The sequence below is a fragment of the Pelodiscus sinensis genome, chromosome 8, assembly GCF_049634645.1.
Source record: "Pelodiscus sinensis isolate JC-2024 chromosome 8, ASM4963464v1, whole genome shotgun sequence".
In the NCBI taxonomy this organism is placed as follows: Eukaryota; Metazoa; Chordata; order Testudines; family Trionychidae; genus Pelodiscus; species Pelodiscus sinensis.
Window position 1 is genome coordinate 53,894,131 of NC_134718.1, and position 23,326 is coordinate 53,917,456.

The 23,326-nt window shown below is 42.5% G+C and overlaps 1 protein-coding gene across 1 annotated transcript in view; it reads right to left on the minus strand.

Annotated features, from left to right (window-relative positions):
- The window catches only part of ZRANB1 (zinc finger RANBP2-type containing 1), a 65,318-nt gene that overhangs the window by 12,879 nt on the left and 29,113 nt on the right, over positions 1-23,326 (minus strand). The window contains exons 4-9 of the mRNA XM_075935293.1: positions 11,183-11,370; positions 9,145-9,298; positions 7,446-7,517; positions 6,076-6,274; positions 2,371-2,491; positions 1,183-1,312 (exon numbers count right to left, since the gene is read on the minus strand). Coding sequence (XP_075791408.1) covers positions 1,183-1,312; positions 2,371-2,491; positions 6,076-6,274; positions 7,446-7,517; positions 9,145-9,298; positions 11,183-11,370 — 864 coding nt within the window. The remainder of the gene's footprint in view (positions 1-1,182; positions 1,313-2,370; positions 2,492-6,075; positions 6,275-7,445; positions 7,518-9,144; positions 9,299-11,182; positions 11,371-23,326) is intronic.

The following is a 23,326-nucleotide window of genomic DNA, read 5'->3' on the forward strand; positions in this document are numbered from 1 at the left end:
ATTTTGATGTGAAACTATTGTTTGAATAATTATCCTCCCACCAATCCCTCCAAACAATCTGTAGATCTGAGAAGAACAGAATATGACAAAATTTTCCTACAGATTTCGTTTAGCCTTCCCAGTAAACAACAGGTTAGAAAACATCTTTAATAAATTCTCAACATACTGCAACTTGTAAAAAGCACTCCTCGTCCAACAAGATGCTGGAAAGCACAAAAATGTCCGTGGCTATTGTGCCCATCTTAACAATAAACCTAATCATGAAGAGACTTACACTAATGACTCAGTTCAGAACCGCCAGGAATGTTCATTATAGTTCCTAGCCCTCAGACTTTTTCAATTAATCCCTTAACATTTGGAGTCAGAATGTCCTAATTATGCACAAAATTCAAAGTATGAAAATGCTAATGAAATGAGCTCTGTACTTGCTAAATCTTAAGGGGAAACCAATCACTTAGAAATAACCTGGCCTATATAATTTTGGTTCATAGTATTTTGTAATGAAATGAATTTACTCTTTAAATAAATTACTTCATATTTTTATAATCTTTATGTTTTGTACTTACAGAAGAAGATCCTTGTCTGAAGTGGTTTTCCATTACATAGGACCCTGCAGTTCTACTAATCCAGCATTTAGTGAAGCATTGCTATTGTTCTGACATAACCAGATTGTGCTATAATGTATTATACAATGGCAACATTGACTAAACAAAATGCACATTGATTTTTTTTTTTTAAATCTGAAATGGGAGTAAGCTGCACCCTGGAAAAATCACTTTTTACAACTGTGCAGCAGCACCCTCACTATTCTACATATTTCTCCTCACTTTTAATATTGTAATAGCAATCCTCAATACATTGGATGCATTTAACAAGTCTATAAAAATGCATTAAATAGCATTTAAAACATTAAATCTTTCACTTGGGCTGCACCAAACATGTCTGCTGCCAACAAGTCTTGTACTTTGATAATCAGCGTCCCCTATAAAGGAGTTAAAACACTGGTTGAACACAAGATTTATAAGAACTAGAGGCTTAAACAGCTATATCAGGCTTAAAAACAGCTACTTAAAAAGTCACTGCACCCCCACTTCTACTAGTATCTTATATTAAGCTGCTTTCAGCCACCTTTAAAATTCATGTTTTAATAAGTACAACAAATAGGTAGGTGTTGAGGCTTACCTTGAAAACGGGTATATCCTAAAGTCTCTCCCCGGAAACTCTTATAATACTTTACGCCATAAACTATAATTGGTCTTCTAAGAATATGTGCAAGTACAAAAATGTGTGTCTGCTCCAAACTTGCTCCAGGCTATAACAAAAAGAAAAACAGACAATTCTTTCAACAGAACTTTGATCAGTTTAACATGATTGACAAAGCAACTTCTGCATGAACTCCATAATACCAGATTTCCATCCAACTAAAATTCTGCTGAAGTCATGGCTGTCATTTAGATTTCCATAACAAAGCATTTTTCTGGCATGTTTCACTTGCAGAAAATTTAGCTACCTAAAGTTAGAATACTCACGTGAGTATTCTATGCATTTTTTAACATTGACAATACCTCAATATTACAGGGAGAATGCACCTGTGAATTGAGGTTGAACAAGCATTCTTTTTTAATAGGCCATTTTTGGTTGACTGGTTTTACCTTAAAAAGAGCCTCTATCGTATTTAAAAAAATTGTGTTCATGTGTGCACTTTTATGCAAAGCCTGAGCCTAAAAAGTTGAGACCTATAAGTGAAAAAAAATACACTTTTCAATAATGAAAAAAATAAAAATAATTTTAGCTAACAAATCAAAATATGGTCAAAATTCACAGGCTCTAGATTGTAGATATGCTATTTAGAGAGTCTGAAAATATAGTTTATTTTACCGCAGTTATAAAGATTTTTAAAAAATGCACTTGGCACATGCACACTATACTACAAAATGCAAAACTCAGTTTGTCAGCATTCAAGTGATTCAAGCTAACAAAAAGTTTGTAGACATGTTCATTCTCTCCGATTATTTAACGTGTTTAGGGAAGGAGACAGGGCATTAAACAGAACAGAAACTGGTGTACCATCTCTTATAAGCGTAAGAGCATAAGAAAAATAACCTTTTACCAAAACTGTTAATTTTACTAGTAAACTCAGAAATTATGTTGCACTTTATTCTTGGAGGAGCACTTACCCATAATGCTTCGTAAAAATCTGGTGTTAAAAAAGTTGATATTTTCTGTAAAACAAACACCACACACACACACACACACACACACACACACACACACACACACACACACAGCAAGAACAACGCAAGTTTAACAAATTAATCTTCAGGACTATACAACCCATCCCAGTTTAAGATTAAAAAAAACAGTCCTTACCTGACTAGCTAGAGAGAGTATAAATGCCCAGTCTTCCTGCCACTGTTCTTCTCGCAGTGAGAAATGTAAACCAAAGCTTTGGGAATACCATGACTCCCACTCTTTCCAACGGGTGTAAAACCTAGAATATTGGGCAGGAAGACAAGAGGTAAAGCAAGGAAGATAGTAATTTGATTTTCAGAATAAGTGAGTCATACAATAACTGACGGTAGTATTTATTCTACAGGCAGTCCCTGACTTACACGATCCGACTTATATCGGATCCGCACTTACGAACGGGGCTCTCTCGCCCTGGAGGTCGAGGTGGCGGATTGCTGCCTGCGAGTTCCGGGGCGAGAAAGCCCCATTCGTAAGCTGCTCCCGGTGCCCCTGGTCTGCTGGAGACGGTCTCCAGCAGACCAGGGGCACCGGGACTGAAGCCGCAGCAGCGGCGGTTCTGAGGCTTTTCTCTCAATTACACCTATGATAGCCAGAGCAAAGCCTCAGAAGCGCAGGAACCGCCGCTGCTGCGGCTTCAGTCCCGGTGCCCCTGGTCTGCTGGAGACGGTCCCCAGCAGACCACAGGCACCGGGAGCAAAGCCGCAGCAGCAGCGGATTCCCGCGCCTCTGAGACTTTGCCAGAGCAAAGCCTCAGAGGCGCGGCACCCCGCTGCCGCTGCGGCTCTGCTCCCAGTGTCCCTGGTCTGCTGGGGGGGGGGGGCAGCTAGTGTGCCCCCCCCCCCCCCAGCAGACCAGGCTTTTGTTGTGGACCCTGGGGCAGAGCAGCTGGGGCGCTGCCGATTGGTCCTGCAGCGCCGCTCTGGGCACTACTGGACCAACCCGGCAGCACCCCAGCTGCTCTGCCCCAGGTCCTGATTCAGCCGCTGCTGGTCAGTTTCAGCAGTGGCTGAATCAGGACGCCTGGGGCAGAGCAGCTGGGGTGCTGCTGGGTTGGTCCAGTAGCGCCAAGGAGCGAGGAGCGGTGCTACTGGAGCAACCCAGCAGCACCCCAGCTGCTCTGCCCCAGGCGTCCCCAAGTCAGCCGCTGCTGAAACTGACCAGCGCTGACTACAGGAAGCCCGAGGCAGAGTTGCTCTGCCCCAGGCTTCCTGGAATCAGCCGCTGATCAGTTTCAGCAGCAGCTGACTTGGGGACGCTTGGGGTTCTTAAGTTGAATCTGTATGTAAGTCAGAACTGGCAGTCAGTTTCAGCAGCGGCTGAATCTGGATGCCAGTTCCGACTTACATACAGATTCAACTTAAGAACAAACCTACAGTCCCTATCTTGTATGTAACCTGGGGACTGCCTGTATCCTTTAAGAGTCAAAGTTTAAGAATGAACAGTGTTTCCTAGTTCCATCTTGCAAAAACAATTTTAAAAGAAATTGTGTGAAATTTTAAATCTAAACTCTTTCATGATGGCAATTTCCATTGGGCAGAAACAGACCACAGTTGCAGCTCTGGGCTCTTTCAGGCAGTACCCAGGCTAGGGCTAGGCACCAGAATGAGAAGGAGGGAAGAGGTCTCTTTTTCTCTCAATTACACCTATGATAGCAACCAAGCTGTACTAGAAGGAAGATGCCCGATTTAAATAAAACACAACCCCAGGGGAGTAACTTGAGGTAAGGAAGAGATGAAGACAATGATTGTAGAAATCTGGATGACAAGTGGGAGGAGAGGGAAGAGAGGAACTGGAATTGGAATATGGCATGGGAGCCAGTGGAAAAAGAAGGCAGGGAAAGATGCACACAACGCAGCAAGGGATGGAAAGAAACTGGACAAAAAGAGCAAGGTGACAGATTAAACTAGGGATGTGAATGGTTAACCGGCAGCCCATATGGGCCTGCCACATCATATTGTGAGCAGGGGGGCTGCACCAGCTTGGCTGGGCTGGAGCAACCTCCTGACTACCCCATAATGTTTAACCGCTTAACTGATTAAACAGGATTGTATATCCCTAGATTAAACAATTAGATGGGAGTAAAAAGACATGAAAGAGTAGGAAAGGCTAGGCAAGGACCCTCAGTGCAAGAAAGGGGGGGACAGAGGCACAGAGGCAACAGGCTGTTATGGGAACAGGGCAGAAGGTCAAATCTGTGGAGAAACAAGAAGAGTTTTGCCCACTAGAGAACTCTTCCCTCTCCAGATCCTAGGATGGAATCCATGATTCTCAAGTATCACAACTTCTGTACTGTCAGCAAATACCTGTGAAATCTACTGGCAAAGTATCACTTTCCCCCTCTACAGTTGGTCCACAGAGGATTAGAAACTGATAGTAGAGGTTTTCCATCAGCTCAAAATGACAGAAGTCTGTATGTTGGATCTAAAAGTCCCAACCCTGATGAACAACCATGTGGGTGTCATTTTAATACTTTATGAAAAAAATTATCTGTTCAGTTTGCAAGCTAATTAATCTCTCTAATGGAGGATTTTTTTAAGTGTAATTTTCAGGGTTCTTAAAGAGGAAAGTCAAGAACTCAAAAAGTTAGGAAACGCCAGACTTAGTAAGGTCGTCCATGCAACCTTAAATTTAGCCCCTTTGTGAGCATACAGTCTTTAATTACATGACCACTTCATCTATTGCAGAATTTAGAAGGTGCTAAAGTCAATAAGTTAGAGGACTGCAAGAAAAGAAAGTATTTTATCATGGTTAATACAGACGGAAGCTGCCTGGAGAATAAGATTCTCTACCAGGCTCTGCTACGTGGAGTTCTTATGTAATGCTAAGCAAGTCACTGAAATCAAAATTTTCATAGGTGGGTCACAACTTTATGTCCTTCATTTTCTGGACCCAATTTGAGATATATGGGATCTGATTTGCACAAGTGCAAAACATTCACAGCTATAGCTAAAGTCAATGGGATCTGGACTTTGAGCATATAAAGTGCTATTACAATGTTAAGTATCCCACAAAATCAAGACCTGAGTGTTTAAAATTGGGTAGTTAGAATGATATATACTTTTAACCTTAATATCTCTGTGCCTCAGATCCCCATCTGTAAATTGGGACTAAACACCAACCTCATTAACATTTGTTAAACACTCAGATTTTATAGTGATAAGCCCCATAGAAAAAACCATGAACACACTAATAATTCTGTTTTCAGAGCAGGATTTCAAAACTGTGCAAGGCCAGCATTAGGCCACACATGGAACATACTGAAGACAAGATACTGAAGAATTCCTCGTTTAGTGAGCATAGTTCATTCCATGCACTGAACGAGATGGGGAACTTTTAGGGAAAAGTGAATATCATAATGCATATGCACAAATTAAGGTTGCATAAGCAACTCTAATTCTGAACTTTCCTAACTTTTCAGTTGCAACTTGATGCTATTTTAACATATTTTTCACATAGTTTCAAACTAAGTTACCTAAACTTTAGTCGCTATATAAAGAATCAGCAGATATAAGTCAATAAATTCACTACAATTCACACTGCAAAAGCTACAGTAAACTACATACTACAGCTCCTGGTGAGAATACTGTAGGGAATGTAAGCACTGAAAACAAGAACTTTATTTGGTAATAAAACTGACACATGATATACAAGTTTTATTTTGGGTTTTTTTTTTTTTTAATTTAAAACTTGCAACTTCAATTGTGCTGCAATTCATCCCTTTTGTTACACATCATTAAATACAAATCCATGATCTCATCACTATATTGCAGTCAATGCTACTTGAAACGTATTCTTGACTCTAACATGAGAAATATGCCAGCTTACCAATGTGAACAGTCATGTAAACTGTCATGAAGAGCTTTCCGTAGCACCGAATCCTTGTCATAAATGCCCCAGGTAGCTTGTAGTACTGAATCAAGCAGGCAGTCCCCTGCTGTCCGATTCCAAAGTGCATATAGTCTACTATCCAAACGCGTACCCAATTCCAAAGACCAGTTTATAATGGGAGATTCTTCTTCTAGTTCTACAGTACAAGAAAAGCCTTATGTTAATCTTATTTGCAATTAAGACTCTTTTCTACGTGAATATCGCTGTTAAAAGGTACAGTGGTTATCAGAAGATACCATACAAATCAACAATTTGCCACATTCACCTTAAAATTACAAGAATAGTTGCACTAAACAGGGTAGAACTTCCCTGGCTTAATACTGTAGATAAAAAAGCGTCTGCTCAAAAAAAAAAAAGCATTCAACTTAAAAACAATAATTTGTTTCATGAGAGCCACTGAAGTAGAAGAATGTTCACCAATTTTACGTAAATGTGGGAGTACACTGAAGAACTCATGACTTGGAGCCTTTAAGTAGTTTTTCCAACTAACAAATTCATAAGTTTCACACATTTTTACCAGACCACAGCTTCGCTTTTTCTTTTTCTGTATTCCCAATGTTAAAGTCAAATCCCTGTAATCTTTAAAGGTAGAAATTCACCTACAAATGCCAACCTAAAAATATCCAGCACAAAATTTTTCTTTAAATATAGAATTCATTTATTACTTAAAACTAAAGTATCTCCTGAATTAGGGATGTAATAATATAGTCATTTAACCAATTAGCAAAAGCTTATGGGTTAATGCTATAGACTACACGCATTTCCCTCTCCCTGCCAGTACATTTTTCAGCAGCCTGGCTCACAACAGATCTGAGACCTACTCCTGCTGCGGAGCTGGGTGCGTAGGCAGCCTGGCTTAGTCCTAGCTCATGCTGGGTGTGGGACCTACTGCCGTTTCAGCTCTGCATTTCAAGTCTATTAAAAGCCAGGCAGGCAGGCAGCCCAGCTCAGTTCCAGCTTACACTGGGTCCAAGAGCACGGATCCCCCCCTACACAGGGACTATTACCACTCTGCACTGCTGCCTCTCTCAGAAGCAGCAGCACAGGATGACAGGCAGCCAGTCTGCAAGGGGAGCTGGTTTTTAAACTGGCTCCCCTCGCAGACCAGCACCCACTTGGCACCCTGTGCTGCTGCCTCTGACAGTGGCTGCCAGCCCTGCCCCCAGGGACTATAGAACAGTCGACTACCCAATAAAATTTCATGAGGTTACTTGACTATTCAATTAACCAATATTTAACATCCCTATCCTGAATAGGGGATAAGATTTGAGGGTTTATTTGTAGTAACTCTAAATACAAGAGCTTACCTTTCTGAACATCCCTATCAAGTACTTCATCAAATAACTTCTCTTGGACAGTTGGTGGCAAGTCTTCAATATCTGAAAAAGGAACAATTAATAAAATGTCTTAACACACATTTAAAAATGGAGTACTGACATATAGAACATGTGCAGTTATTAACCAGCTGATTCTTATTGTTCTCCCTCCTTAATCAGTGTTCCCTAAAGCTGTACATTTGTACACACTCAGGTGCGATTCAAATGCTGCCCAAATGATTAGAACACCCACAGTTCGTTTTTTTGTTTCTACTGGTGGTGCACATTCACACAACTCGGTGCTCACAAAAAAGTATTTTGCACATGGACGGAAAAGATCAGAGGAAATATTTTCCTTAACCTCTAATTTCTCAATGAAGATGCATTATTTTTGGTTCATCTATGCATGGCCTGAAGCCCAGACTAAGCTAAGAATCCTGATACTAGCTAATCATGACCTTCCAAGCAACAATGGCACCTAAACCAAAGGACATCTGGACACCTGTAGGATTATAAATTATCTGCTCCAAAATCAGTGAAGTAGGGAACCAGATAAGAAAGCAAGAAATAAGATGAGAATAAAAGAATTTTTCCATTTCAGTATTGTGACAACCTTGATCTAGCCCAGATGGTAAATGTAAAGTCATTTTGGTCTAATGCAATAGACACCAAGTTCAACATATTCAGTTACCTGGCTGCATAACCTTTAGGAAGAGCCCATAGCCTTTAGTAAGGCCTACAACAAAACCTATTTAATCTGTGATAAGACAAATGGCTGTTTTGTGGGGCAAGTTTTCTTATATTCTACATAGCCACCAATCTCCTAATGCAAGCATGCCCAAGGCCAGTTTATCAGTATATTACATTTCCTTTTTCCCTAATCCATCTAATCTGTAATATAATATCATGCAATACAGGATTTTACTGAAAATGTGAGAAAAAGCTCAAGTGAAACATTTTTATGACAGCTATTAATAATGCTGGATATGTTGTACATAGATTTACCACCTGATGCTTTCTGTACTATGTAAATTACAAAAACTTCACCTAATTCAAGTAGGCTGAAAATTCTATGATCAAATATTCAATCAAGAGAACTTAATCAAAAGATTAAGGCATGCTCATCTCTAAATACTTACACAAATATTCAGTGTCAAACAGCAAATGTTCTTATTGATCACATGCCATTTCAAAATAAACTGAAGATAACTAACATGAATATTTCCAGGTAAGACAAAAATGCAGCATACATATGAATAGTAGAATATTCCCAAAACTCATAATTGTGTGTCAAATCTTTTGTTTTTAAAAAGGAACATTAGAAGTACCGAATTACAAAGTGAGGCAAAATCTAGCCATCTGAGCTAAAAACTAAGAACCATGTATACTTGATCTTTAATCTCAATTTTAATACAGACTTGTTTTAGAAAGACATTCTTTTACTTCAAATTTTCCCAGCTCTAAAACTGAAGACAATAGTAGTTTATTTCATGGGGAAGATATCACAATAAATACGTGAAGAGCTTATTTAAAAAGCAACTAGGAAAAGCCTAAGAATGTGCTAACAAAACCTATATCAGAAAAATTGGTAGAGGTAAGGCAGGGGGAGTGACAGAGTTTGTTGACTGCTATTTTATATATGTATGAAACTAAGGAAACACTTACACAATGAGGATTATTTCATAATTACCTGCAGGTAATGTAAATGTTACAAGATCAGTTAAAAAATAGCAAGCAAAATCTCCCTTTCGTTGATGAAGAGATGCAGCAATTTCACGCCGGATTTGTTCTGTAAGCTCTGGACACACCATTGCTGGAATGCACTTTGCTGCATGTTGTGAAACCTATAATATTAATAGACTTATTTCACCAAAAACAGTAAAATGAGTTAGGCATCAGATAACATTTCATAAATAACGTTATGAGAAAAAGAGGGAAACAATAGGTCTTAGAAAGAAGGAATATGGAACGAACACAATTCTGAGGGAAAAAGTGATCCCATCAAGATACATGCAAGAATATAAATATAAATCTATTCAAAGACATTACAATTAAGTCAACAGCTACAATGTGTTTACTCAATAGGAAACTAATAGGCACTGAACTGACCACCACAAAACAAACTTCAATCCAACAAAAATGAAATTGAACAGATGGCTGATGGGGTTAAACAGAAGGAAACAAAATGACCATCCAAACAGGAACTATTAAGACCACATGATAACAGTATGAAAAAGCCTGATGTTATGGATGGGCACTGATTACAATGTAGCATCCTCAAGTAAATTTCTTCTCTTCCATATGGTACACAGGATTCTGTACCTCAAATTAATTATGTTTGTATGAGAAAGTTTTCCATTCCTCATCTCCTATTTGCCATAACTCTATTAAGTGGGGAAAGGACCCCTATATGTGGACCACACATGTTCTGAAGAATGCTGGACTTTGATGGCAGAGGAAAAAAAGTCACAGTGATAAAGGTCAAACATTAACCTCAGGTATACATCCGGACTACACAATGGAGACTTTAAAATGGCATTTGGAAGACATGCATTTTAAAGAATCATTATCTCAACAAAGCTAAGGGCCAGTATTACTATTATTTGATAGGGTTGAGTACACATTTTCATAACTCTTGCAGGTAAAATTGCTGTTGATAAATCAAAAGTACAGAATTTACGGTGAAGCTAACTGTTTTTAAATCTGTCCAAATCAATGACATGTGTGTCCCTCATCACTTAAATGTTTTGTGTACTCATTATACTGAAATTCACAGTTCAAACCACCTGAAAATTTTCCACTAACCTTGTCTTCTGCTATTTTGCTCTCCACTCCCAAACTTTGGATGCATTTTTATGTGCATCTCATCCCCCTTTTCCCACAGACTAGCTTCCTCGGGAAAGCTAAGGCCCCTGTAGTAATAGCAGTATTTTCCATTAGATTTGCCTTAAAAAAAGCGTCATGGATTTCTGATTCAGCTTTGAGCAGGAAGTGAACTGACGCTCTGTTGAGTAATTCTTCCCTGATAGGAGGCAATTTTGAAAGTACGTGAGGGTGCATCTCTTAGCAATGCCTCTAATGGGCACTTTACATATCACCTGACGTGTTCTAGACCTGGTTCAGGCTTAATTTTTAGATCAAACTTGGATCCAAGACTGAGCTGACCCCTCCCAAACTGGAGCAAGTTGTTATCCAACCCAACCTGAGTCAGCCACAACACTTCTTCCCTTTGCATGTGAAGTCACTTCTCTTCCTATTTGTGGAGTTTGCACAGAAGTAGCTGAATGCCTGCTCCACCATCCACCACCCCAAGCTGAGCTGTGTGCACTCTAGAGCAAGTCCTACTGTAACTCCTCAGCATACTCAGATACAACAATTTAATTTTCCCTAAATGGTTTGCTCTAGAGGTATTTCCTCTACCCAGCCAAAAGCATACGATCAGGCAGCAAAGTAGCTTACTTCCAAGGCAACAAGGTCAGGAAGTATGACCAGACTGCTTATATCTTACAAGAAACTTGTAAGATAGTCTCACTATCTTATCTACCTATTCACAAGTTGAGACAACTACTGCTGAAAAATCCAACAGAAGAGAGTCACAAAGAAGCTACTTGTGCATTTGTCTCTTCTCTCCATCAGCTAGCAAAGAAAGCTGCACTCCAAAGACTGCAAACTATAGTATGGTTTTGTAAAGTCTTTATTTAATCTAAACAAGGCCCAAAGCACCTCACCTCTGTAAGCAAAATTGCTAGCATATTCTGTCTTTGAAAACGTATAGCCAGATGTACAAGCGTGTATCCCACATCAAAAGCAGAAGGGCGATTTAGCAGTCGTACTTCATCTGATGTAAGCTGGCGTGCAATATCTCCTCCTGATGACTTGTATGCTTCAACAGCAGCTAAATCACCTTCTACAACTCCTGAAGACACAAAAAGCATATTAATTTCATTTTAGAGAATAAAGATATAATTCTGGATCAAAATACCTTATTTCACAGTGTTTTTCTATGCCTGTTGGACTCCAATCTTTGGGAACAAGAGCAAAATTGCACGCACAGCTATTTTTATTTACATATTTTGCAGTCTTGAACCTACCTTACCTCCAAAACAAGTTCCATACTCCTGTAGGCATATGCTAAGACACCAAGTCAGAGTAGGAGCCAGTGAGCTAAGTAAGGCTTGGTGTTGTATGCAGTCCAATGAAACACTTGATTTAAATTCAGCACATGCCATTTTCTGACTATGGATGATGAAAGTGTCCACTTAGCACAAATTTCTAGTATGACAATTTTGCCTGCAGTTTATCTTAAAGCCTGTCAAAAATCAAAATATGTACTCTGTGTGTGCAGACATTTGCTCTGACAAATCCCTTCAAACAAATTTTAAAATCTTGCCATTTATCACAGAAAAGTCTTGAACAAAGAAAATGTAATGTGAAATTGACATTCCATTCTAATATACAAGTTAGAAGGTCAATTTCATATTAAAATTATTCTTCTATTACGTAGGTCATACATAATACTGAGATTCCCTGATCAACTGCCACATTTGTGTGAAAATATCAGTCTTGTGTTAATGCGTAGAGATGCACCTCTAAAATCTGGGATTCTCTGGGCCAGTAACATCCATGGTCTGGCATGACCATGGATGTTCCAGGACCAGAGTGTCCTGGTGCAATGCAGGAGTATGGGGGCCCTAGAGCAGGCATGCAGCTTAGTTGGGCTGAGGGGGGAGGGGGCTGGGAGCCAGCACACAGCTCATCTGGGCTACAAGGGATGGAAGCAGGGAGCCAGCGTATGGCTCAGCTGAACTGGGGAGGGGCCGGGAGCTAGCACATAGCTCAGCTGGGGAGGGGAGCTAGGAAGCCCAGTTGTGGGGAGGGGAAGCAGGAAGGGGGCTATCAGCAGACGACCTAAAATAAATATTTTTCCAAACCAGGAGAGGTTATCCGGGGCCAGTCAGGCCCAGGGAGGTCCAATCTGTACCGCCTTTCTAGCCAACAATATTACCTTTTTAGAAAGGCAGCACTTGTCAGCAACCAAGATTAAAAGAAACAAATTTGTTTATTTCTATGTATACCCAGGGAGAGCTGAACTACATGCAGCTCTTTTACAGTTAAAGTGCAATTTATAGACCCCCTCCCACTCTACCCATCTACCTACCATGGAAGTGGAACTTGGGGCTGCTGCCCTGCAATAAGGGGTGAAGGAGTTGGGAACTTCTGCTAAAAGCAACTAGTGTTGTTGAGGAGGGAGGGGACAATTTAAAGGTGCAGGACTATCCCCCACCCACAACAGCTTAAGTCACATCTCTCCTCTTTACCCTCAGCAGTCCCTACCTTCTAGCTCCACATGAAGTGATAGTGGAAAACAGCTAGGAGCTGCATGAAGGAACTGCTGTTTTAAGTTCTGACAGGCATATCACAGAGGACTGAAGTTCTGAGCCCTGGCAAGCACATTCTGGCATTCAAGCTTCTGAACAAGGTCATATGTGGCTCAGAGGGTCAGTAAGTTTGGCCACCCTGTTGTATACCATACTTAATGTTTTCTAATAGCCCAAGTTTTACTCTAAGAGTATGATTTCCTTCCTCCCCCTCTGCCCCCCCCCAGTTTTAAAATAAATTTAAAAGGCATTGCTAACTAGAAGCTAAGCATATATTTTCCTCCTCTTTGGTTTCAGAATAATTGGAATGAAGCAACTAGGAGTCATCTCCAATATATGCTCAAGTTTATACATTCATACCACCACATTCTTTGTGTTATTAAATGTCACACACTATAAGACTGGCATTTGCCTTTTAAGAATATTCTACATATACACCAGTGTTTCTCAAAGTGGCTTGTGGACCCACTCTGAGAACATTGCATCCCGATAGCAGCTATGTTCTCAGAGTGGGTCCATGGACCAATTTAAGATACACTGATATACACCAATACTTTCCCCTTCTCTCCCCCTCCCCCCCCTTTAAGATAATTCCTTCTGTATGTGAGTCTGGGAGTGGAAACTCATATGCCAGTTCTGTAGAACTACGATTAAGAGCAAGGGCATAAATAACCACAGCTAGTGGCTCCAAGAGCCTTTGGTTTGTTCAGTCTTGAAACATTGCCCCACCCCACTGGCCCATGTGGTCCCTGCTATGTCTGCTCTAGAATTGCATTTATTTCTTTTTCATCTGCCAGAAACTTCCAAGACCCCTACACTTGGGGACAGGCAGCAACTGCTAAGTCTTACTCTATTACAAGTTAACCGATAACTCCATCCACCTCAGTGGTGAAAGGAATATAGAAATATTTCTTTGCTTCGGAGGATGCAAGGAGATGCTAGCTGCTCCAGCACCTCAGAACCTACCTTCATTAGTACTCACACTCCCTAACAGATTTCAAAACATAGTGATTCCCCACAACCAAATGCTGTTAAAAAAAGGATTCAGAACACTAGATTCAAGAGGGACACTAAAGTTCAGGCAGTTTTGCCACTAGCTCTTTTATTCAACTACAGTCAGTGAATTGTGTCTGATTTTCTTAAACTAAAAATTTAAAATAAGGAATTTTTGGCAAGTTTGAACGCAGCCGAATATTTTAGTGAGAAGAATGGGCTGGTTTCAAAGTGCATAGTTGAGCATTTCACTCAGTCTGATAGTTTCACCACAGTGTTTTTGGCTTTTGGGTTTTTTGTTCTTTTTTAAAGTTTAAACCATGTCTGTTTAGTTTTCACAGAAAATAATCACTGAAAACTCAGACTTGGAGATAATGGGAAGCAAGCAGAAGCAGCACTTTCATGGTTTCGGAAATGTCTGTACCATAAAAATCTGTCCACCTAAGCTTAGTCGGCATACAACCACTGTAGTAATTATGTCACTTTGTGTGTCCTCACTACAGTAGACTTCCGATAATCTGGCACCTTTGGGACCTAGGTGGTGCCGGATTATCGGATATGCTGGAGTATCGGGAGGTACTTCGGAGGTGGGCTGTGACAGGTCTGCCAGGACCCGCACTTCGTCCGGGGGCTGGGCAGGGAACGGCAGAGCAAGGGGCGAACCCTCCGCTGTTTTGCAGGAAGGTGGGGGAATCCCCGTGCAGCTGCAAGCGACAGGCCAGCTGGGGAAACCCAGCCACTAGCTTGCAAGCGGCAGCGGAGGAGAGAGCTAAGTCACCGAACTTGCCCCATTCCAGCTGCACTCAGCTCTGCGCCGCCACCGAGAGTTTCCGGGAAGGGAGCGGGCTCCCCAACCCCCAGACTGCAGTAGTTATCGCCGAGCAGAGGGGTGAGGGGCAGCGCTGCAGGACCAACCCGGCAGTACCCCAGCTGCTCTGCTCCACCGCTTCCGCAAGTCCACCGCTGCCGCTGCTGAAACTGACGAGCAGCAGACTTGGGGAAGCAGGCATAAAGTTAAAGGCACCTAGGGGAGAAGTGGCATGGCTAGAAAAAGAACCCAGGAATCCTGCTTTCCAGAATCCCTTCCTTTCCCCTGTCCACTCCACCAAGCAACAGCTCCCACAGTCCTCAGAGCTGAGACTCGAACCCCCAAATCTAACCAACAGACCCACTGCCCACCTACAGGAAAGGAAAGAAGCCAGAAGTTCTAGTACCCAGCTCCCTGCTCTAACCCAAAGCCCCTGCCCTCCCACAGAACCAGCAACCCCCCCCCAGCTCTCCCGCTCCAACCCAGTGCACCCACCCCTCCCTCAGAGCCAGGCACCCCAACCCCCTGCTCTAAGCCAATGCCCTGCCCTCACTCAGAACGAGCCACCCCGCCAACCTCCCAACTCTAACCCAGTGCTCTTCCCCACCCCCGGAGCTAGGGGCATATCCTCCTCCTGCTAGGTTAACGCAGCCAACTCCCCCATCAGACTTGCCCTGGGTCTCACTGGAGCCGCTGCCACCACTTGTTTTTCCCCATCAGGTGCGTGTGCAGAGCAGCTGTTAGTGTCTGAGTACATGGCTCTGAACATTCAATTTGACCTTCACAAATCCTGCGCCTCCTCACTGATCCCCTTTGCAGGGCAAAATCCCAGACATTTTTTGCCATTTAAAAAAGCCAGCCAGGCAAAGATTTAACAAGCGAAAATGAGGACATGTTCAGGAAAAACCAGATGTATGGTAACCCTACTGCAGACATCCCCCAGCATCTTTTTCAACAATCAACATAACACTGAAAATTGTGTCCACAGCCAATTAGCCAGTACATTGTAACCTTAACACTTGGCCTACAAACACTGGTTTTGTATCAATTTAACTATTTTGGTCTGAGATGAAGTGGGTTTTTAACAAAAATAATTAAAATGTATACATCTTCTAGTGTCAACAGCTGTGTATACAAAGGTATCCAATATCAACACATTTTCCTAAACCTATGGAAAGAAGTCTCAGAGGGGTAGTCACGGGAGTCTGTAACTGTAAAAAACATGGAGTCCTGTTTCACCTTAGAAACTAAGATTTATTAGGCCATGAGCTTTCGTGGTTAAAACCCACTTGATCAGGTGAGTTGGAGTGGAAATTACAAAATCCAGGGGGTATGTGTCTATAACACAGCAAAAACTTTGTCACTATAGGACCAGTGTTAATGAGACTAATTAAGTTAGGGTAGGTGTCTCACATTCGCAGCATTTGATGTGGAGATGTGAATAATGAAAATTGCTCTGGTAGTGCATTTACCAGTTAAATTTTTTATTCAAGCCTAAGTTGATAGTGTTGAATCTGTAAATGAACTCCAGTTCTACTGTCTCCTCTGTATACAGGTGATAAAAAGTTCTTTTGTAGAAGGATGGCTACTTTTAAATTCATTACTGAATGTCCAGGAAGGTTAAAATGTTCCTCTATAGGTTTGTGTGTGTTATCATTCCGGATATGTTATGTATGTCCATTTATCCTTTGGCACAGATATTGTCTGGTTTGGTTAATATACATGGCAGAGGGGCACTGATCACATTACTGAATGTGCAAGTATATGAGCCCCTGATGTTGTGGCTTGGCCCTGTAATATTGTCATTTGTATGGCTATGTGGACAGAGTTGACAATGGGGTTTGTTGCAAGGATAAGTGTTTCTGCAGCATGGTGTGTGACTGCTGGTAAGTATTTGCTTCAGGTTGGAGGGTTGTCTAGGCAAGAACGAGCCTGTCTCTGAAGGTCTACAAGAGTGAGGGATCTTTTTCCAGGATAGGTTATAGATTGTCAGTGATGCACTTGAGAAATTTAAATTGGGGGTTGTTCTGTTATTTTCTTTGTTGGGCTCATCTTGAAGTAGGTGACTTTTCGGTACTCATCTGGCTCTGTTAATCTGTTTCTCACTTCCCCAAGTGGGTATTTAAGTTTTAAGAATGCTTGAAAAAGATCCTGAAGATGTTTGTCTCTGGTCTGTGGGATTAGAGCCAATATGGTTGTATCTTAGGGCTTGGTTATAGACAATAGATTGTGTGATGTGTCCTATATAGAAGCTAGAGGTATGTTGGTAAGAACAACAGTTGGTAGGTTTTCAGAACAGGGTGGTGTTTATGTGACCATCATTTATTTGTACTGTGTTCTTCAAAGGTCTCCTTCTAGTGGGTCCATATGACAAAGATGTCATCAATGTAGCATAAGCAGAGGAAAGGTGCTAGGGGGACAGGACCTGAGGAAACGTTCTAGGTGAACCATTAAAATGTTGGCATATTGTAGGGCCATGTGGGTACCCATAGCAGTACCACTAACTTGAAGGCATAAAATGTCCCCAAATCAGAAACAGTTGTGGGTGAGGACAAAGTCACATAGCTCCACCACTAGGTGTGCCATGGCATCATCAGGGATACTGTTCCTGACAGCTTCCATTCTCATCTGGAATACTGGCATAGAGCTTCTACATCTATGGTGGCCAGGATGGTGTTTTTAGGAAGATTACTGATGCACTGTAGTTTTTCCTCAGGAAGTTAGAAGAGTACTAGTAGCATAGGGTCTTAGGAAAGAGTCAACATATAGCAGGAGTATCTGGTTAAGGGTGCAAATGCCTGAGATAATGGGACATCTGGGATTTCCAGGTTTATGGATCTTGGGTAGCAGATAAAATACTCATGAGTGGGGCTTTAGGGAAATGTCCATATAGATTTGGTTCCATGCTATAGTACAGGAGGCAGCAACGTCCGGCACAAATGCTGAAAGAGGCATGCAAGATGATTTTCAGTGGCACACGGGGGCAGGGGAGAGAAAACAACCCCAAGCCTCACTGTGCAATTGGGGAAAAAGCTAGAGCCACAAACAGCTCCATGCATGCACGTGCCCCCCTCATCCTCTCTCTCCTGGCTAGAGAACAAAGCAGCGCACCAACACGCTGCCTGCAGGCTTCTCTCACTGCTCCATTGACCAGAATCTGGCCAATGGAGCAATGGGAAGACATGTCAGGACAGAAAGCTTGAGAGCAACACCGGGGGGGCAAAAGGAGAACCGGCCACCATCTTGCCCATGAAGGCCCCTCTGCTGCCATGGTCATGTCCTCACCACTCTGAAACGCCAAAGAGCCCCAGAGAGTTGCTGGAGTCTGTCATCCAGGTGCTGGGAGGCTGGATCCCAACCAGCCTGCCCAGACCCACTGGCCGGACTCCCTCCATTCCACAATCGGCCCATGGGCCACTAACTTATTCTATGTGTGGAGCAGTTTCTGGCTGCCACATGGGAGTCACTGTTACAATAAACCAACCCTATCACAGACCAGGGGGAGAGGGAAAGTGCCGCCCAAACCATACATCCCTCCATGCTGAGACCTTGCATCCCCACCCTCTGGCCAGACACCCACCCGAACCCTGCTCCTCCCTCTGGTCAGACACCCTACTCTCAAGCCTGCTCCTGCACACACACCCCAAGATCCTGCACACAACTGCAGAGAATCATGCACGTGCTACTCCTCCCCTCCCCATAGGAAAAGCCAGAGTGAAGCCTAGGACAGGGAACCAAGCATGGTATGCAGTGACTCCCCCTCCCCCCCGGTGGTGGGTGCTAAAGCACAGCCCGGGGCAGGAGGGTTAAATCTTGGCACATCACTTCAGAAAGTCTACTGACCCCAGGGGTGTGTTGGAAATATTCCTGGAGTTAGAGGTGGTGAAAATAGGCTTCTAGATCACTGCAGAACTCTAACACGTGGATGGGAATGGCGGGTCAGAAAAAGAATCCCCAAGATAGAGCAGACACTTCTGCCAGGAATGTTGTTGGGTGAGTTGAGGGTAGCATAGTTGTAGTCCCCTGTGGTATGTTGGAGTTTAGACAGTTTATTGTCCTTTTTCTTCTGAAGGGAAGTGAGTGTTGTAAATAGCTTGTCTTGTTTTTGTCAAGTCATCTTCTTAACGAAACTATCCCCATACTGTAGGGGTTGAATTGCTTTAATTATAATGGTGGAGTAAAAGCAATACAATTGAACATAAACAAGTTCCTAGAGGGTTTAAAAGGGGAAAAAAATTACATCCAAAATAAACAGGAAAAAATTCAACTGAAACAATTTAAAGTAAGAAAATGTATACACACAAGCTTCCATGCTAACAAATTAAAAACATTTAGCTAATCATGTGCAAGACTGCGCATATAAGGACAAACTACAAATGTTCAGAGTACCTATACATATGCAGATGGTAATGCCATGGTAAATAAGGCTGTAGTTTCATGTATATACAGAGATACTACTACATCTACTTAAGGAAGTTGTTGTGCTTTATCATTTGAATAAATGACAATTAGCGTAATTATTCTTTGAAAGGATTCGAAATATATTTACACAGCAGTTTTCAGCCTCGCAGCCCAAGGCCCATAATCTCAGCTGATCACTAAGACTCAGTACTGTTAGATTTTCTTTGTAATAGACATAAACCCAGTCTACCTCCTCCTCTCAGGCTACATCTACACTACACGCTTTTTGCGCAAGAAGCCTTTTGCGCAAGAGTTTCTGCATAAAAACTTCTTGCGCAAAAGCACGTCCACACCTCAAATCACATCGCAAAAGCAATGTGCTTTTCACAAGAAAGCTTTTCACGCTCTTACACAAGAAAGCTCTGATGGCCATTTTGTGAATAGCAATCAGCAGGGTTTGCCAAAGCGGCGCGCAGAACCGCACGCTGCGCATGCGCAGACCATACCTAGCTAAAATCTACTTGCCATGGGCGAGTAGATTACATTAATTGTCGATCCCTGGCCATCAGAGCACCTGTGCTTCCTCCCACCCCCCCCATAGGGGTTTTTCTTGTGCAAGAAAGCCCCCTAGAGTGTCCGCACTTGCCTTTTTAAATGCAAGAACTCTTGTGCAAAAGGGAGTTGAGCCTCGTAAAAGGAGGTTTACCTACAGCGGAAAAAGCCCTCTGTTCTACTCTTGATTTCCTTGCGCAAAAGCGCATTTGAGATATGGACGCTCCACGGGTTTTCGCACAAAAACCTTGCAGTGTAGACATAGCCTCAGTGTCTACATTCCCCACCCCACCCTGAATTCCTTGCCCTGTTCTCTTTACCCACACTGCACTTCCCTTGGCTGCTCAGATTCCTCCCTACCTCTGCCATAAGCATACCACTGGTTCCCAGTCTCTTTGCCCAGCTGATCTAATGTTTTCTCTACCTCAAATCTCAGGCTCTCCATATCCTTAGGCTACCCTAATTTACTCAACCCTCTCACCCCCTAACTCCTTAGGTTTGGATTCAGAAGGGAAAAGAACCAGATGAGGCTGCTTCCTCTTTCATACTACTTGGTCAACAGCAGGGACAGGCACAGGACAGAAAGGTTCCCGGCTCCATAAAGTGCCCAACTGTGCCATACCTAGGGGAGTAGAAGGTTGTGGGGATTGGGATAACACATGCTCTGTTCCAGGCTTTGTCCTGCCCTTACTTAACTCTTTCCCTAAGCCTGCTCCACCTTTGCCCTGCCTCCTCCCATTCCACTGTGCCCTCCCCCCCTCCCCCCCCCCAAGCGATGCAATGTGGAGGGAATACTACAAGGCCTGGTCCCAGCAGCCACCATCAGTGCCTGCCCTCCGCACCCCAACCTCCCCAAATTTACCAAAGCGTTAGGAAGCAGAGCAACCTGGACCTCATCTCGCATCACTTGGGGAAGCGGAGCAGGCTAGGGCCGAGGTCAAGGTCAAGGAGCTCCACTTCCCACCACTGCAGAGAAGCAGAGCAACCCAGCTAAGAGGTGACAAAGCAGGCTAGGTCTGGGTCACTCCACCTCCTGCAGCTCCCTACACCGCTGCTGAGTCCAGAGGAGGGGCCCACCCCCTACTGCTGCTCCAGGTGCCCTGGTAATGTCTCAGGTCACCTTGGGCCCCACAGACCATCCAATGGAGGAGATGGCTCTGGTATCAAGCCCACAGCTGCAACTGAGGAGTAGTCCTGCTCAGTATTAGGGATGTAAGCAGCTAGTCCCTCGAATGGTCACTTCCCTCTTCCTCCCCCCCGCCCGCCCTGCTACCTCTAATAGAGGCAACAAGGGGTGAGAGCAGGAGCTGGTACTGTGGGGAGCCAGCTTAAATGCTAGTTCCCCCTAGCACCATCTCTGAAGGGGGCAGGAGAGTAGTGGCAACCGGGTGCAAGCTGGGAATCTACTGGTTCTTAATACATTTAAAAAGCAGAGCTACAGCAGGGTTAGCTGCTGGGACCAGGAGCTAACCCCACTGTGGCTCCCCTGCTTATCAACTAGTTGATGGAAAATAAGCAACTAAAAACAGAGAAAGTGCTGGGAAACCCTGTTAATAGGTAGTACTACCAACCCTACCTATAAATAGTGGTTAAGACAGTACACAGTCAGAGTTTAATCTCAAAAGAGGTCATAAGACCCTCACTCTGACCTTCTGTACAGCACAAAATACTAAGTTACCCAGTGGCCCTGTAGAGAAAGCTTAACTTCCAAAAAGGCACTGCTTCCCTTGGTAACTTGTTCATCTCAAGTATACAAAACTATCCTTACAGACATGCATCTCCTCCATATTGTAAGTCTCTAATAGCTTACAGTAAGTCACTGCGAACATCTATTATATAGGCCCCTACCAAATTCATAGTCCATTGTGGTCAATTTCACTGTCAAAAGGTTTTAAGATTGGTCAGTTTAGTTTTTACATCTCAAGTTTCACGGTGCAGTAAGCATGGGAAGTCCCAGCCAAAATGGGATTGAGGGAGAGTCATATTGTAGAGCAGTTGCAGGGTTGTAACCCTCACTTTTGTACTCCCTTCAGAACAGGGTTCTGAAAGCAACAGCTGCAGCATTTACTGTGGCTGGAGAAGGCTCCCAGAAGTAGGGTCCAATCACCCAAATGCTACTTGAAGTGCTCTTGCCAGAGGCTCCTAGCTACAGTAATTGGTGGATTAATGCATGGGTCCATGTGCCCCGGCCAAATTGAAAATTAGGCACTCCAAGCCCAGTTAGGAGCTGATGGGGGAGGGAGTGGAAGCAGAAACCTGGAGCTCAGTGGTTTAACTACGTCAAGGGAGAGCTCTCTCCCATGAGCACAGAGGGTCCACCAGCTGTGCCACTGCAGTACTGTACATGTAGATATACCCTCAACGTATAAATCATTCTGCTGCACCAGATAATAGCTAGCTAACCATTCTTCCCAACATTCAAAGAAAAGGCAGGCTCCTTTCTCAATTCCTCTCAGCACTCCAACAAGGTACCATGTTTGCTAACTTTTGTCCAAAAGAAGCATGTTAGTTTTATGAACACTTAGATACATAATGCCATTTCTAAAAATCAAATTGAGGGGAAAACAAACAGGGCAGCCTATAATAGCCATAACCACCTCAGGGATGAAGCAAAACTAACCAGAGGCATATGTAGGCACACTAGGAATGAACTAATGGTCCTTTTTAAGGATGTTGTTCAAAAACAAGATTTTATTACAGGTTAGTCTAAGTATTTTAGATGTGCATATGAAACATTCATAGACCACTTAACCAAAATAAGCAGAAGGAAAATATGTATTTTATCATAGACCAATCAACTTTAAACAGCTGATCAAAGAGTTATAAAAATGTTGCTTATTAGTCTTCAACTTGTAACAATGTTGTTTTCATAACATGTGACTATTTGAAGTCATGTTATAAAAACGTCAATCTCTTAAAAGTATTCTAATTAGATCATAAAATTAATGAAAGTACATTCTTTTATCACCATTTGTCTTAAAACTGTAGACCACTTGCACAAGTGAAATAGAAGAGCAAGTGACAATGAACCAATATCAATGACTGGAAATCTGGCCACATTTACAAAAATATGCCAACCAATCAATGTTTTTCCACTAGGCATGGGGAAAATTAAAAGGCGACTAAGGTCTCTAAAACTGACAAAGCATCACAAAGACCAAGCTACTAGAAAGCCAAAACCAAAAGGCCGTAGTTATATTTTCTGTCACTAGAGCTCCTTAGAAAGAAAAGCTTAGCTACATATTGGAGAATTGAGGTGGGGTGTAGTAGAAAGTGAACATTAATGGGAGTTTCACTTTGGAAGAAGTTATACTTGAACATGAATTTTTTTATAAATACCAGGCACATTTCAAAAGCTGTACAAACAGCAAGTTACATTTTATCATTCGCGTTTCATTTGTTTCTTACGCTTGTCTAAATGTTGTTGTATGTCTATCCTTTCCAAAGCTCCATATCTGAGAAATTTTACATCACTGACACCACCTTGACACATTACAGTGTGACAGGACAATTTAGGCCAAACTTGAGTCAAAGTAAGAGGCTGGTAAGCCAATTTAAGTACGTTATGGATATAATGAGAAAACATTTTATTGGATAGTTTTCAAAGCATAAAACTCTGCACACTAACCTCTCCCCCCCCCATTTATTTTTTTATATATATTTTACATAAATTGTACACACATAAACACATCTCCTCACATTTTCTCAGTTCAGACCAAAGGGAGTAGGTGGTCTGCCAA